The sequence below is a fragment of the Pieris rapae genome, chromosome 9, assembly GCF_905147795.1.
Source record: "Pieris rapae chromosome 9, ilPieRapa1.1, whole genome shotgun sequence".
NCBI classification, from domain to species: domain Eukaryota; kingdom Metazoa; phylum Arthropoda; class Insecta; order Lepidoptera; family Pieridae; genus Pieris; species Pieris rapae.
The window spans coordinates 6,002,093-6,019,715 of record NC_059517.1 but is presented as its reverse complement, the minus strand read 5'-3'; the positions used below and the strand labels follow the sequence as shown (position 1 = coordinate 6,019,715).

Genomic DNA, 17,623 nt, shown 5'->3' with positions numbered 1-17,623 from the left:
TTTGTACGTAACCTATTGTTTTATTTCCAGCAGTTTTTCACTTTATTTTGCGAAATAGTTAAAAATGACATACTCATACTAGCAATATTATTTTTATTGTTATTATTATTATTTTCAAACAGACACCAAAATCACGCGAGGTAAAGTATCAAAACTTGTGACATCAAAGATTACTATTTAAATTTGGAAAAATGGTAGTGGGTAAAAAAAATTAAAATAAAAACAACATTTAATAACAGATTAATAAAATGACATATGACTATAACGATTTGAATACCCCGGCAACTCTCGATTTATAACGACGTCATTGTTACTAGTACTAAAGTCCACAACTCCCGTACCAGTCGTTGGCAATTCTCCTTGTACCTTAACAGAGCTCAGAAATGGTAAGGTCCCCGAAACTGAGATAGCTCCATTAATAATCAAACCGTCGGCAGCTATGCTTATTGAGGGCGGAGGTAAATTGAAATTCTCCATTTTAAATTGCCCGTTGAATCCATCGTAGTCTCTAGGTTTGAAATTGTAATAATTCGGGCCTAAGCCATAGTATGCATGCATATTTGACGGCACATATTCAAAGCATCGTGCGAAAATTTCCTGTAATATAAAAAAAAAATGTGATAATGATCTATGAATCAGACAGTCTATATAACTATACTTCATATAGTACGTGTAAGAAGGAACTGTACTGTTTTGTTCCAACCTTATGGGCGGATTCTCAATTAGTGTTAGACTACTGACTGGCTCTAAAGCCTAGGTTCGAGATGTATATATCTGTTGCAGAGTATGACTTCATTTGTAAGCGCAGATTACAGGAGTTACATAATATATAGATATATATCTGTTTATGTTATATTAACAAATCAAAGTTAGGATAATATGCATTAATTCTCTTCTAAACGTCTGCGTTCTTAATGGTAATTTAAAACGTCTTTATCAAAAAAGAAAACTATGAATGTATGAAAAGTTATTGTTTTATCCCTTTCAAATGTAATAATACATTAAAACAATAACACAAAAACAATTTAAAAGCTCTTTTATAAGTCATCTATTTCTTTCACTGAGAGACTTATTTCTTACTTTATTTCTTGAACTTACCTTATTAATTAAAATTTGTAAACAAACAAATAGCAATGCTCTGATCCGCATAATGAACTGATAACTATGCACTTTATATTGACAGAGCATTAACCCAATGCCCTATTTATATGAAACACAACAATATCATTGCACAATCATTTACGACACGTTTTTATTAATTTATTACAATAAATTGAATAACAATAAAATTACAAAATCTACAATTTTCTTCGTACACGCACGTGCGATACGACAAACGAAGGCATATGGGTTTTGTAATAGGAATCTATTTAACATATAATAGAACCTATCAATGAATCTAGGCTTTATCTATGTGTGTCACAAAGTAATTATATTATCCATTCACTACTAGGCGATTAATGAAAATGTTTATGCCTGATAAGCGGTAGAAAGCTGCAGCTTTTATAATACTATATTCCCCATTTAACATTTTATATACAACTATATGGATGGTGGGGTTGCATTCCTGTTGGACAATCTGGGAAAAACGAAATACCTTTTTACAGCAAAATAGAGGCTCTATTTTAGGTTGTATCTTACGTTCAAATAGGTTGCAACCAAACGCGTGACAGAAAACAATAAAAATATAAATAAGTATTTGGTATTGGACATTTTGAAGAGAAAAATAACCTAAACTTAACTCAAGGATATTTTTGTTTATTTGACTAGTTTTTTTTAAATATTTAACCAATACTGTCCCTCTTTGATCACGTGCATATTTTTATGTTGGTAAAATACCAAAATTAAAAGATATTCGTGTTATCTTAAAAAGTATTTTATTTCCATATACATACTTATGTATGTGTGTTAAGCATTGTTCATTAGATGTTTGTAACAAGAAATCCTGTTATATTAATGACGCGAACAGCTGTCGAAGTAATTAGGGCATTTTAGATAATATGTTTGCGAGAACTGCTTATAATGCATTGTTTACTCAAATGAAACGATTATAACATAAGCACCAATATTGTATGAATTTTTTTATTATGGATTATTTTTTATTATGGATTATTTTTTAACGACCTATAGGTATTTGAAACGAAGAAATTTCTTTCCGACATTCGTGTGTGGATATTTCGTTTTAATTTTTGAATTTGATAATTTGTATGTCCATAAATCAAAATACCTACATATATTTCAAAATACGTATCATTATTAAAAAATAATTTAAATTAATTAGATAGAATGTTTTAGAAGTATTAATATACTTACTAAATAGATTTTCGCTTTTTTTTAAGTTATTTGATTTCTATATTTACAGCCTATTTATATTGTATGTAGACATTATGTTTATTAAAAAAATAATTTTAATTATATTTTTGAATTAGTGTTATAATTAATATTAACTTGTGAATGTCAGGGGCACTATATTTTTACATTGATAACGATAAGCGGGTACGTTAGCCTCTTTGACCTCCACCTCTTCATTCAATTACTCAACTATTCCGGTAGGCATGTTTTAAAAACTGATTATAAATAGCCATATTTAATGAGCTTTATCTGTAAATGTAGTCATTTCTTAGGTTTAATTTATTTGATTTGCCGTGCGAACAAAGCAATACCGTGCAAATGAATATGAAATCATAGACTTTGACTCACATATGGGTGGTTTGTTCATTACATATGGGTGCGGTCACAAAATATAGAAAGTAAATAAATTTATTAAGATTACGTTATCAGGTAAATTAATCAATCCAAAAAAGAAACAGTCAGTATAAACAAAATTAAGCATTAAAATATAGTTGACAATAATAACAACAACACCACATTAACACAATTACTTTAAATTTTAAAAATAAAAGAAAGAAAGAAAATGGTACATAATTTTTTTATTTTTTTTATTGGACCACAAAATTAGGACAAACACATGTCAACATCAACTTACATACGAAAATATAAATAATATAATAATGTAACGAATTAGTACGTATTTAGGTGTAACACTGTAAAAATAAAGATAAACTTATACGTGATAATGTGAAATAGATTTTAAAATGCCGCAAATGCAATGCAACGGACCGGTTTAAAATAAAATTTGATGAGATATTTTTAAAGTCTTAAATATTTTGTGAGTGGGTGAAATGTACTGTTTATATTTGGCACATGTGCGCAATGCCCGATTTTCCTGCAATTATTTTTATACTTTTCAGATAATTTTTGTTTCTTTTTTCTTGACCTATGCCATAAAGAGAAGAAGATTTAGAAAATTTGATATTTGAATTCTCTGCTCTGTACATACATTGTTTTACGTTTTGTGAATATTATACACGTATCTTATATATATATAACACTGTTCTGACTTTACACATAGACTTGTTACTGAGATTAAAAGTTTTAATTATTTTGTCAAGAAATTATTTAATTTAATTTAAATTTCTTTTCTTTCTTTCTCATTTTGGCCAGTTGTTTTAATAGTTAAAAAATCTGTTTGCTGGTGTATTACATATAGTTAACATTTATATTATATACATCTATAATCAACAGTTATAATAAAATATAAACAAATAGTATCTTATAAGTAATATTCAAAATTGTACTGAAATACTGAAACCATACAAACTTTATTATAAATATAATGAAGTAACTTGAGAAGTTACAGCAATAAAATCGACTTCCTCGTGAAGCAGTTGTCATGGGGTATTAACCCAGATTTCAGTTAAACCATCGTAAAATCCTGTCTTGCCCCATAGTTTAAATTTATCGACAGTTGCTGTAACTAATGCAAGCTTTGACAATAAAAGTTCTCACGTAGATATATTTTTATCTAGGAACTATTTAAAAAAAAAGACGCTAATTTTTCAATTTTTCATATCTAGCTCTATGAATCTACAATGACTAAGTTAGTATGTTAGCTATTTACACTGAAAATCTTTTTGGAATCGGAATCTAAACACTTTTGACGAAAATCTATTTCTTAAAACTCTAAAAATAAGAGTAGTTTATTAAAATAATAAGAATTTACAAACAGCTTGAAAAAAAGTTAATTGAATAGATAGTAATACCAAATATGAAAAACAACGACCAGGATTTAAAATGTCAAAGAAAATTAGCAATACATTGTTCCCTCGGCGGGTAAACCCCGAAAAAAGCATTAGACAAAATCGTATGCAAATAAACAGAGTCGTTAGCTGTTCCCGATAAAGGCTTAGTTGAAATCGACGTCGCCATGTGGACGGGCGCGTATATACTGTGTCTGGTGGTGTGCGTGGGCGCCATTACTCGGGACCAATTCTACCCCTATGGCCAGGGTCTGGACCAGAGACTCCCACGCGGCGCAGAAGTAGCCTCACCTGAACTGCCGCTTAATATTCCAATCATCTTCTTCGGAGAGACCTACGAGACCATTTTTGTAAGTATTTTGTTATGTAACAGGAATTCATTTTATTTGCGATCATTTTAGTCCATCTAGTATTAAGTTCGTCAACTTGATGGAAAGATTCTTGCTACAACAATAAAGCTATAAATAAATCTAAGTCATGATAAATAAACATAATGACACCTCTACACAATTAATTGATTTATAGTAAAAAAGCTAATTTGATTTTGATTTTTCTATTCAATATTTTAAAACACGACTCCTTGTAAATTGCATTTTTACAAAGCTCTTGTAAGTATGAAACTAATTAAGGTTGAATACAAGTCTCAGAGCGAATAATACAAATATAATTTACTATTTTAAATTGTTTCTGTTACGTCCATTAATCCACTCAACTACAACACTGATCACGTGAATATTTAGACTATAGTAAAATATAATTATATAATATACTACTACCAACAACTAGCCTAAAAAATACGGTTCAACGGGCGGCCTTATCGCCTCTAGGCAATCCTAACTAAGAACCAATGATTCAAACATTTCGACTATAAAAACATTTGTGTGACCTCTTTTATTTTTATTTTTTAGGATTTCGTACCATCACTATAATTATGTCTCGGCTATTTATAAAATAATATAATATAATAATTATTGATAAAAAATAATCCCTGTAATTTAGCATGCTTTCTGTAAAGCACGCGTAGTATATAAATGCGAATTAAATAAGATCAATTAGCAATGCGTTTTCCTTTGAGCGTAATTATTGAATCTTAAAAAAAAAATGAAACATCTTCCACGTGTCAATACAATATTTATTCAATCGGTAATTTTATTTAATTAGATCAACGAACTTAAGAATGAATTGTCAAATTTAACGACTTTACATTAATGTATACACCACATTAATTTATATCAGTTACCTAATTGAATGAAAAATTCTTACATATAAACAATGAAACTTAACAATATATAAAGCAACCAACCTTTAAGCGCAGCTGTATATAAATGTAGCAACTCCAAATTAATAATCGTGATTATAAGAAATCGTTTATATTTTATCGATAACGGCAAGGGTTATTTTCGATAAAGAGCTAGATGGCATAGGTAGGTTTGAAAAAAACAATAGGTATTGGTTGAATGTGTCTTTGGGTCTATTACCCAATTTGGTTTCAGAATTACATGTAGGTATGGCATATTATGGTGAATGGACTCAGTTTCCAAACATACACGCTCTTTAGGATGTGTAAAGCCCTGGCCAACTAAGCCAGCCTAGCTCCTTCCAAAAGCACAGAAGTCTACTGGGCAGGCTCCTCAGACGACTTCACTTCACTTCAGAACGAATTCTGTGGATGTTTGGCGAATTCAGGTCCAAACTTGCGAGAAGGCGAGGGAAGGGCTTTCATCATATTATTACGTTGGAGTCATTTTTTTAATGACAAGCATTGTTGTAGCTGTGTGACTATATTCTTAACAAGGTACCTTCGACTAAATGGTGAGACAAAAGCGATTAAATGGTCTTATTTTTGATTGCCAGGTGACGTGACGTTCTTAGGAACGAGGAACAAATATACGTAAACAAATTATCACCGAATTATTCACCAATGCGTAATTCAGGAAAATGCTCCATTTTCTAATTTAATAAAATAAAATAATAATGCCGCCAATTTTTAGAAATGTCATTTTAATCCCCTTGTAATTTATCACAAAGGATTTCCTTTCTTTAGAGCATTGACTTCAAGCTTTTTTAACGACACGACAAAAACGGTTGATGACTTTGGACAAGGTTCCGAAAATTTGCAATGGGCGTTATCAAGAATTGCAGATTGCAACGGAAGTGCACGTGGGTGGTGGATAACAAGCGGTCACTGACTGATAGTGTTTTAATTAATCCTATTAATATTTATTTTACGATTTGATTAAATTCGTGTAACATCACCTTTAGTCTAAGATGTAAATTTCAAATAGGAAAGTCCCGTTAATGGGGCAGAAGGTATAATTTTGCATCACTTATGATCACCCTTTAAAAGGAAATAGGTGATCAGCTTTTGTCGTTCTTTCGACGTCGTGGGAAACCTGTCCTTTAGTATGTTTTCTTTACCACAAGAGCAAGTGTTAATTGCGCACATAGAAAGATAATGTAGAAAGGTCTATGGTACGTCTAATCTAGTATGTATAAAAAAATCAAATGGCACTACATCTCATGGAAGTACGCGTCTTGCGAACAATACATATTTACATGAGACTGATATATTCAGTTGCACACTGCTTGCATTATTCATAATGTGTTATTAAATTACATTTTATGTTTTTTAATTATATATAATTTATTTTTTGTATTAATAGGTTTTCTAATGTGTAAGTACTATGTTACTGTAAGTGATCAGGTTTCTGTGCCTCTAGTATAGTATAAGAGATAATAAAATTATTAATATCCTATAAAAGCTTACCTTACGCTAGAAATTGATGCTGTCTTATCAAAACTAAGCAAGATTCCTGACCTTTAGTAGTCTTGAGATACGACTATCTTTAGGGTCATTTGCGGCCTACCTAAACGATATGATAACTTACTATGTACTCTTTTATGTTTTAAAGTTAAAAAGGTACATATTATACGACCTTGAGTGCCAACTCTCCATAGAACAGTATCTAATACGACTAAAACGTCACCATACTCTAGACCTAGACCGGCAGAAGCTCTATGCAGAAGATGAGTAGATGCTTCCAATGGGCCAATCCTCATAGATAGCACCACAGAACAGATTCTCCTATGGCTGAAGAAAAAAAAAACGACATAATGAGATTTTTTATTCTTTAAAAAGACTAAATGCGGAAGGCACTCCACATTCGCCATGTGAAAAGCTCAGACCCAATATTAAATTTAAAGAAGAGCCACTAATTTTGTAATAGCCTTACATATATTTAAATTTATCATATAAAATCCTTATTTACAGGTAAACAACTATGGTGTACTGTCCTTCAGAGCGGACATACCAAGTTTCCTTAACGCAGAGTTTCCGCTACCCTATCCATCAATAGCAGCGTTCTACACTAACGTTGATACAACTGAATCAGGCGCTGTTTACTTTAGAGAAACCAATGACTCACACGTGCTACTCAAGGCAGCTGACAGTGTACAAAGGAATTTCCATGAATATGACGACTTTCAGCCAACTAGCGTTTTCTTAGCAACGTGGATCGAGGTCAAATTCCCAAGCGATCAGATTCAAGATCGATCGAATAGTTTCCAAATAGCTGTTATTAGTAATGGTAATGAAAGTTTTGTGGAACTGTTGTACCCTGAGCGTGAAATACAATGGATACAAAAAGAGGTTGTACCTGGCAGTTTACCCGACGCTAAAGCACAGGCGGGCTTTGTTGCTGAAGACGGACGTGTGTTTACTCTTAGAGGTTCTGGAAGTCATCAGATCAGAAATATTGTATCGTAAGTTTTATTGGGCGCCTTAGATACTGTATTAAAATAAAATGAAAATAGGTATTTTGTATTACATTTTACGTTACTTTTTTTAGGTGGTCTAACACACAAGAGCCCGGGAAATATATCTATCGAGTTGGTGTCATAGCGCAGAACGAAACGGTTGCAGTTCCTGATCAATATGATGAAATTGAAGCGGAGATAGAAGAGGAATCGAAAACTTGCGCACAGAGTGGTCCTAGTGTATGCCATATTCAGGCACGTTGTGTCGACTACCAGGCAGGAATTTGTTGTCAGTGCAATGATGGCTTTTATGGTAATGGAAAATCCTGCGTCAAAGACGATCTTCCCCTTAGGGTTCACGGTAAACTTAATGGAATCTTAAACAACGTAAATCTCAATGATGTTGACCTACAGGCATACGTTGTTGTGGCCGATGGCCGATCCTACACAGCCTTGTCGCAAAGTCCACCGTCACTGGGTAGTAGTCTCCAACTTTTAAGCGTCTTCGGTAGTGTTGTGGGCTGGTTATTTGCAAAGCCGATCGGATTAGCCAAAAATGGGTACCAACTCACCGGTGCACATTTTAATCACACCGCAGATATTTATTTCCCTGATACAAGTGACAGAGTTATTATAAACCAGGAGTTCATGGGACATGATGTCTTTGATCAGATAACACTGGAAGGTGATATTCGGGGTACTATACCTAACATTCCAGCGGGAAGTAGATTGGAAGTCACTGAATATGAAGAACAATACACATTTGTGGAAGCAGGAACAATTCACAGTGAATCAACAAGAACTTTTACCAACAAAATTACGGGTCAAAAGTACGTACAGAGGGTATCACAAACGTTTACTTTCAACACTTGTAGGTTTGCGCCCTTTTCAGATGAAGAAAATATTTCTACACAATTAAAAGTAATTAAAAATTATCTAGGATATGAAACACGGGAAAACATCGTAAGATATGGAACAAGCAATAAAATTGTACCCATCGGTCAAGAGGATCCCTGCATAGAGGGCAGAAATACTTGCAATCCTCATAGCACATGTATTGCCCAAGGAGACACGTTTACATGTGTGTGCCAATCAGGATTTACAAGTACTTATATCGACGGAAACACGGGTTGCATTGATATCGACGAGTGTCTTGCTGGAACGCACAATTGTGATATAAACGCAGACTGTTTCAATCACGAAGGCGGTTTCCAATGCAGATGTCGCCAACAGTTCGAAGGAAATGGTGTAACTTGTAATTGGATATCGCGATGCAAAGATAAAAATTGCGACCCCAATGCTCAGTGCATAGACAATCCAGGCGAAGATCCAATTTGCTTATGTAATACTGGATATACTGGTGACGGTCAAAATTGTCAGAAGAGTCAAGAAAATAAATGTGATAACTGTTCTCCGTATGGATACTGCGGATATGATTCTACTAACACTTTAACATGTTTGTGTAATTCTGGATATGATGGAGATGGCTTTTATTGTACAGAGGCTATTGTAGAAGAGGTGACACCATCATCTGAAAAGATTGATAGCGAAACTACACAGGCCTACTATGTACCTGATGCTGTAGAAACTACCCCTTCACCAACAGAATCCGATTACAATGCAACTTATGTATTGCCTAACTGTAACTTCTTCGGTTGTAGTTGTCCAGAAGGCTACTTAAATTATCAAGACGACAGGGGCAATGATTTGTGCCGGATTGAATCTTTTAAGGAGCCCCTCGTTCCGTTGGATAATGATACATCAAGTAAGTTTTATTTTTAACTAACGATTCTAGGGTTGGACAGATCAATGGTAATTTTTAATAGATGACTGCTGTATTTCCATAACTCGTCTTCTTGAAAAATTGAGCAAATCAGTACAACATTTTATTTAAATTTTGTACTGATTTGCCATGTAATATAATATTATTGTAAGATTTTTCGAATCTCATATCTTTATAGTAAAAAAAGATGTAATTATATTTTCAGTTAGATGCAACGCAGACAGTGACTGTCCACCAAATGCAATATGTTCGTTTCCAACTGAAGCTTACTTGTCTAATGATCAAGATGAGGGACAATGCGTATGTCCAGAGGGTTATGAAGGTGATGCCTACGAGTGCATAGAGAAAACTGGACCTAGCTGTTCTTGCGGCCTCGGCGCTCACTGTATAGAAACTGCAGCCGGTGATTTAATATGCGTCTGTGATTCAGGTTACCATGGGGATGGATACAACTGCCGTCCGAATTTCATTTGCACTAACAACTATCAATGTGAATATAACGCCGAGTGTCGGCCTGACCCTAACACTAACCAAAACATTTGCCAGTGCATTGACGGTTTTATAAAAGACCAGAACGATGCGTGTATTCCCGATAAACAATTATGTAACGGTGCTGTTTGTGCCGAACATGCATCCTGTCTATTCGATCAAGAGGTTGGCGTTAATTATTGCCACTGTGATGATGGTTACGAAGGAGACGGAATATCTGAATGTCTACCCCAAGGAAGAACGTGTGACGTTCTTAACGACTGTGATCAAAATGCAATTTGCACACCAGTTGACAATACTTATCTATGTATTTGTAGAGAAGGATATACTGGTGATGGGTATAATTGTAATCTAGAGATGAATTGTAGGGTGAATCCATACCTATGCGATATTCACGCTTCCTGTCTTAAGACTAGCGATGGATATGAATGCGAGTGTAATTCTGGGTACAATGGAAACGGCAGTGTGTGCGAGCTTAATCCTAGACAAGCGGGCAACTTTCTGGTTGCTAGTGACGGCGCGTCCGTATATAGAGTACCATTTTCCGTAACACCAAGAAATTTCGCAACCCCATTTTACAGTGCTACCTATCAAATTGCTGTCGGTATCGATGTAGACTGTTTATCCGCAAAAATATACTGGGGTGATGTTGTTGGAAATACAATTAAACGTGCCTCTTATGATGGCTCTGGCTACGAACAATTCTTATCAAACGGTAAGGTTTTATTTGTTTTTATTGTTACATTTAATAAAACGTTGAAACATTGACATTATAACTTTACTTTAGATGTTCAATCTCCGGAGGGTATCGCTATTGATTGGTCTGCAAGGAATATATTCTGGACCGATTCCAAGAAAGTAACCATCGAAGTAGCTAATCTTGACACCAAGGTTAGAAAGGTATTATTTGCTAAAGAGGGTATATACAATCCACGAGGCATAGCGGTCCACCCAGGAAAAGGGTGAGCTTTTATTTCCATCTAATAATGATAATTTATTTGCAAGAAAATGGTACAAAAATGTTTTGGTGGTATGATCTAAATTACATTCTGCGACACAACGCACGCAAGTCATATCATTTACATTATAGTCCATTCTTATATCATCACATTATTAAATTATATTATTACGTTATCAAATTAATTAATTGCAAGAATATGGTACATAAATGTACAGAATATTAAAAGCGATTCATAAACATTATTTTTAGAAAAATCTTTTGGTCTGACTGGAATCGTTCTGGTCCCAAAATTGAATGGGCGAACATGGATGGATCACAAAGAGGGATTTTCCTAGACCAAACGGACGTGAAACTCCCGAACTCTTTAGCCATAGACTGGGTTAGAGACAGACTATGTTACGCTGACGCTGGTCTTTATAGTATTCGATGTGTGGGAATCGACAACATGGAAAAGGAAATAATCGCCCCCAATTGTTCTTATCCATTCGGCTTAGCAATTAATGGTGATAAGTTCTATTGGACTGATTGGAAAACGTAAGTCTTCATTTTATGTAACAAATATTCCCTGAGGCTGGCGATGTTGGTGGCACACTTTTATATTAGCTTACGATAAAATTAATAGATTTCGTCAAAAAAGTTAGCCAAATTATTATTTACAGGTTTTTTTTACATTCTTTTCGAAACACAAACAAAATATAGCAGAATTGAAATCTTTCTTAAAAAGTTTGACAAAAAATTATGCAGATTATAATACTTAAATTCAATTACAGATTAAAAATTGAGTCCATAGACACATTCACACAGGTGAAAGGTCAGGTGCCAATAGCGACGGCCTCTCGAAGATTGTATGGTGTTTCTGCCGCTCCCAACGAGTGCCCATCTTTGAGCAATGTTTGTCAATACAGAAATGGTAACTGTGATTCAAATCAAATTTGCCTACCAAATGGCCAAGGTGGAAGAACGTGCGTAGAAGGAGTTAGGAGTCAAAACTAAATTGTGTGTAATTAAACGTGTTCTAAACTTCTAAGAAAATATAATGGGAGAAATTTCAGTTCCCATAATTTAATGACGTTCTGACAAAATTTCATAATAATAAATTACTAATTGAAATGAACTTGATTTTATAAAAGTGCATTGTTCTAATAAATAGCTGGTAATGGCTTAGACTTTCTTTTTTTAGACAAGTATTTTAATTTGTATATATTTTGTGTGCTTAATTTACTCTGGACAAAAGGAATTCAATATCTAAATATTATTTTGTTTGAAAGTTATATAATACCAATTTATAGCAATTTTTTACAACAACATTGAAATGAAACAGCTATCTATTATGCTTATTATAAGATCTTTATTAAGTTTACCAAAACAATAGTTATTTATTTCTGTTTAATGTACATTAAGATTAATTATATTACAAATCTGGATTTGTATTTTACAATGTAAATATATTATATAAATGAATGAAAATTGTTTCATTTAATTTTTAAATAACGTTGAATATTTGAAATACTATTTAAATTATTTTGATACAAACAGTTTGATTTAAATTCAAACCATTAGTACAATAATTTGAAAGTACTATAAAAAAGTAAAGAAATACTATTTCGTAAATAATATGATTCTTATCTATGAAATATGACTTTTGGCTAGAATATTAAATTTATCATAATGCCAGCTAAACATTTTTTATCTCAGATCCATAGAATAGCACGCGGCCGAGAGTTTAAGAGGCAAATGAACCATATACACAATCAATTCAAAAATTCTTGTTGAGGTTGAGACATCTCAACAATACCGCCATAAAGTATAAAACAAAACGCAAACTTATTTTCACTTTTAATCTCCAATGATATAATAATTTTAATAATAATTAAATACGAAGATTATATTTTAAAGCCTAGGCTTTACTATTTTAATCTAGGTATTATTTATATAAATTAGAAATATGTTAGAAATAGTTAATTTAATCCACATACATTTTTATTTTATTAACAGGGAGACCCTGTACACAAATTTACCATTTTCACAACAATTTATTGTTTTATTTTATAATTTAACATACAAAGTTTTGGAAATGATATTAAAAATTAAATGAGATACATACTTGACAACAGAATAAAGATAAAAATCTGTGATAGCCTAAAATTATGAAAATTATTTAACATAAGGTGACAGACTGACAATACTATACTCTGTTAAAATTCAGTCAAAATCTATATACCTTATACTATGTTCAGAATTAACCCCATACATCTTCAGTGCGGCCAAACTTAAACACCAAAGATCCGGCAAATATAAAAGCGTTTTGTAAGAATAAACTCACTCCAGGCCATGTGTGCTTACTGCTTCCTGCAATAAATAGTTTAAATATAAATCTAGTGTCTAATCCCAACATAGTCCAGTATCTTACAATATGATATTTGAATTGGTGTGGAAAAAAAAATTGGTATACATACTAGATATGGACTTTGAAACACTTTTATATTTAGTCAGTTTATGAAGTAAAAAAAATATCAACAAATTTTTTGTTGTAGTATGAAAACTTCATACTTTTTAAAGCCGCACACACTTATATGGGGCAAGCAGGACTAAGCATTTGCTGCAGAATAATATAAGGGGGTAACCTTTCATCTTGAGAAGTACACCCACCATACCTGAGTTAATGTGTAGGGTCAAACAGATTACTTAAAAAATCTTACAATTTGAGCAATGATTCCAGTATGATATTACATATTTTTTTTATTTTAGATTGTATTCATTAGTTTAAACAAGGTTGAAAAATTCCTACTGTCAATTTAAGGGAATTTTAGAAACTACAAATTTTATTTCCCATTTTCTTTGTATGACCACTGCCATCATCCAGAGTGGCAGACTAATATTTCTTGTATATCATAAAGATGTAGGCCGTATATACTTATAATATCTGAGGTCCTTGAGTATATCTTGAAAATCTGTACTCGTTTATCATTACTTTTTCTCTTATGAAGTCTTCGTTTGTAGTTATACCCATGTGTGATTATTTCCTCTTTTACCATGGGCATATTAAGAAATTCATGGACTTTTGTTGTTTTGATAAACCATGAGGGTGTTTGATATTTGCTTGAGTATGTTATTTTGACCTCTTTGTATTTTATTTGAGGCACTAGCAGATCCCCAAAGCTGTATTCCATATGTCCATATTGCTAACACTTATCATTACTACACATTAAATTGTTCAGCCAATAGGTCCCAACAATGCTCAAGTCACATTACTGAACCATTACTTTAGCAGTACAATTGTACATATAGACGACATTTTACACTTACCAGCATTAACATAATTAGCAAAAAGTATCCAGCAAGCAGCAATAAGTGAAGCAAATCCAATAACAAAGCCAAGGAACAGCCACAGTCTACTTCCACGAGGACCCATACATCCTCCAGTGTATGTTTCCCCTCTTACCTGAAATATTATGGTAATATGGATTTTAAATGTGACCTAGGTAATGTTTTACAATATGTTGTGAAACCTACACTGAATAATGTTTAAAAGTAAGTAGTAGATAGTAAAATAGAGCAGTTGTGTGTCTGTTTCAACTGTAATTTTCACAAAAATATGTTTAAGGGTTAGCAACAATCATAAGTTTCAACCTCAAATAATCTTATGGTGAAGATACAAAATATATACAAGAGTGGCAGAAACTTCCTTGCCACTTCTTTTTGACCGCTCTACGCCCTGGACTTGCAAATATTTTGGTAAATTTACAATTAATTGAATTTTTTTGACCTTCATAAGTGCTTATTTACCTATCTGAATAAAGATATTTTGATTAATTGATACATATATTCTGAAGTAGGAGTACTTATTAGGATTTTTTGATATCTTTAGAAATAAAAAAACAGATGTTATCTGAGGCCAAAATCCAGAGGTTTGCGGTGCTACACATTGGCATCAGTTTCTTTTTAACTGTAAGTTCAATTGGATTTAGTTTGAATGAAGTTTCTTTTTGAAATACAAAATATACCTGGGCATTAGATACAGAATTGACCATCAGAAGAGACAGAGTGGCCATGACTCCACAAACATGTGAAGCATTTGGCAGATCACCTGGATACACAGCTGCTGCGTCAATAATAAACCACCAGCCCGTAAAAAACTGAAAAGATATTAAAAGTTTTATATAACAACAGTAAATAATTTTAGCATACCAGTTACATTATTAAACAAAATAAAATGTTCAAACATTATGTTGTACCTTAGAAGTTAAATACAATAATATGATTCATCAAAAACATACCAAAAGCCCAGAGAATATGGATGCAAGAACGTTGCGCTTTTCTCCAGCTTCAAACCACGCGCAGTCAGGCATTGTTATATTTTCGAAACAGCTCATTTTTTTAAATATTACAATAATTTGCACAATTAATTCACAACTGTCAGTGTTTTCATAAACTGAACTAAAATATTTCAGAAAGACAAAGTATTCACCAGTTTTCACTTTTCTATTTGTTTGATCATTGGGTAATGGGTTTTGACTTTTGACTTTTGAAGAAGACTGGATGGAGAATTGACAGTGACAAATAAAACTTCTTTATTCTTGAGTATGAACATTAGTCAGTTAAACTAGGTCTTTTAAATTATATTTAAACAAATCAAATTCAGTAAAATCATATTCGAATTTCACAGAAACTTATTTATTATTATTGCACTATTTTTTGTATTATAATAATTAGTAAAAGGCCTATCATAGTGGTCTCGTAATGTGATGTTTACGTAAATTATCGGCACTAGGTTATGATCACTAACTCTAACTATAATTATTTTAATACATTATAATAATACTTCGTAAAATTTGCTGCTGATGCGAAAGGAGTCATAAATTGTCGCAAGATGGCGTTCATCTAAATTTCGAAGTAATACTGTGCGTTGTTGCCATGGTCATAAATACCAAATGGGTTTTTTTTTCATTTACTCTATGAAATTATGAACTTTAGAGTGGACTTTCTGTACGTAATATTATATCAAAATTAGTTAATAGGTATTTTGTAAATTTGTACAGTATAACATTTGGCTTTATTTAATATTTATAAACTCATTTTTGTATAAAAACGTTAAGATAATAATGATTTAATGTATACCTTCTTGATTTTTTATGCACATATTATTATTATACTTAAATTGGTTATGTGTAGTTAGTAACAATAATTCCTGGACAGCAATCACAAAACTGTCCAAATATGTAGGAAGCCTTAATTAAATATATATATATATATATATATCAACTTGATGTCTCTGAATGACCACGATTGCTTATAATTACCAAAAAACGTTAAATCTTAAAAAAAAATATAGGCTGTTCAATTGTCAGGAAAGCACCTAGGACCGATCTTATTAATATTTATTTGCGAATAGTATACTTACTTCATAATTTTTGTTAGTTCCTATATATAATTTACAGAGAAGATCATTGGTAAATAAAATCTATTCCAGTATTAAGCATTTAAATTTATTTATGAGCAGCGGGCTCATTACAACTAACCGTCATCCTTGGAGCTTTAAAGTCAGTGTGAATCATAATCCTGTAGTATACTTTTAACGTAGTTATCCAATTTTTTTAAACATACACAGCGCTCAATACGTTATTTAATTTCAGTGCAATGTTGCACATTTTCTATTCTCTATACACTTTGCTTTTATTTCAATCTTCCTCTAATGGAACGTGAGTAAAGGCGCAGGATCCCAGACAAGTGGATAATGTGACTGTCATTATTGTTGTATGTTCATCAGTGACTGTATGAATCTTTAAATCCCCGTAAACATAGCTGAGGATGCAAACTATAAATATATGTATGTATATAAGTCGTTTAAATAATATGAAATGTAATGTTCATCTTAAACCTTGTCAAAAACAAAGTGTTCACTCTCGATTCAAACCATATTATTATGCAAAAGTGGTAAAATAAGTAAGTGTTATGTTGAATAATAATTAATTACTTGAAGTATAGTCGTCAAACGTATGTCAAATGAAACAGAATAGCTTCCCGAAAGGAATCTTAGTGCATTTTCTAATTTTATTGTAGGTAGGTACAAATTATTTGTAATAAAGTTGTTATTCTTAAAAAAAAACTAATCTCGCTTTTTGTATATTTTTTTTTGGTTTTGTAACATTCTTTTAAATTCCTATAAAAATACTCTAATATACTTAATTTTACAAGTAAATGATCTTTGCAAAACTATGAGCTAAAGGATTCTCATTAAGCATCAGTTAACTTTTAATGACTGCTATAATAACTGTAGCAAATTAAAAACGCATTGTTCTTTAGAAATTTTAAAGATGGAATGTCGTTGTTCAAATCGAAGCCTTCGCTCCATTTGAAATTTTTCTTAACAAAACCTCCCTACTCATTACTCAGCGGGTTCCCTTCAAAAGCAATTTATCGCTTAACTTTTACGGTCATTTGTTCCGAACACAGATTAAAATTAAGTATTTAGTCTAAATAGTAAATATCATGCACCCATTGCGAACTTGTGTGGTTTTAATAGAATTTTAGAAC

The 17,623-nt window shown here is 32.3% G+C and overlaps 2 protein-coding genes and 1 non-coding gene across 3 annotated transcripts; 1 reads left to right on the top strand and 2 right to left on the bottom strand.

Moving 5' to 3' along the window:
- Window positions 1-211: 211 nt before the first annotated feature.
- LOC111003670 lies at window positions 212-1,488 on the bottom strand. The gene is made up of 2 exons (XR_006750403.1): window positions 1,099-1,488; window positions 212-597 (listed from the first exon to the last, which is right to left on the bottom strand). It is a non-coding gene; the product is annotated as an uncharacterized LOC111003670 (transcript).
- Window positions 1,489-4,235: 2,747 nt separating this feature from the next.
- On the top strand, window positions 4,236-12,331 carry LOC111003659 (nidogen). The gene is made up of 7 exons (XM_022274285.2): window positions 4,236-4,450; window positions 7,372-7,862; window positions 7,949-9,621; window positions 9,845-10,843; window positions 10,916-11,090; window positions 11,339-11,623; window positions 11,860-12,331. Exons 1-7 carry the CDS (start codon window positions 4,268-4,270, stop codon window positions 12,080-12,082), a joined length of 4,029 nt encoding a protein of 1,342 aa, XP_022129977.2. The 5' UTR covers window positions 4,236-4,267; the 3' UTR covers window positions 12,083-12,331.
- Window positions 12,332-12,415: 84 nt separating this feature from the next.
- LOC111003660 (transmembrane protein 50A) lies at window positions 12,416-15,598 on the bottom strand. Its single transcript, XM_022274287.2, has 4 exons — window positions 15,367-15,598; window positions 15,094-15,225; window positions 14,396-14,531; window positions 12,416-13,438 (listed from the first exon to the last, which is right to left on the bottom strand). Exons 1-4 carry the CDS (start codon window positions 15,460-15,462, stop codon window positions 13,329-13,331), a joined length of 474 nt encoding a protein of 157 aa, XP_022129979.1. The 5' UTR covers window positions 15,463-15,598; the 3' UTR covers window positions 12,416-13,328.
- Window positions 15,599-17,623: the final 2,025 nt, after the last annotated feature.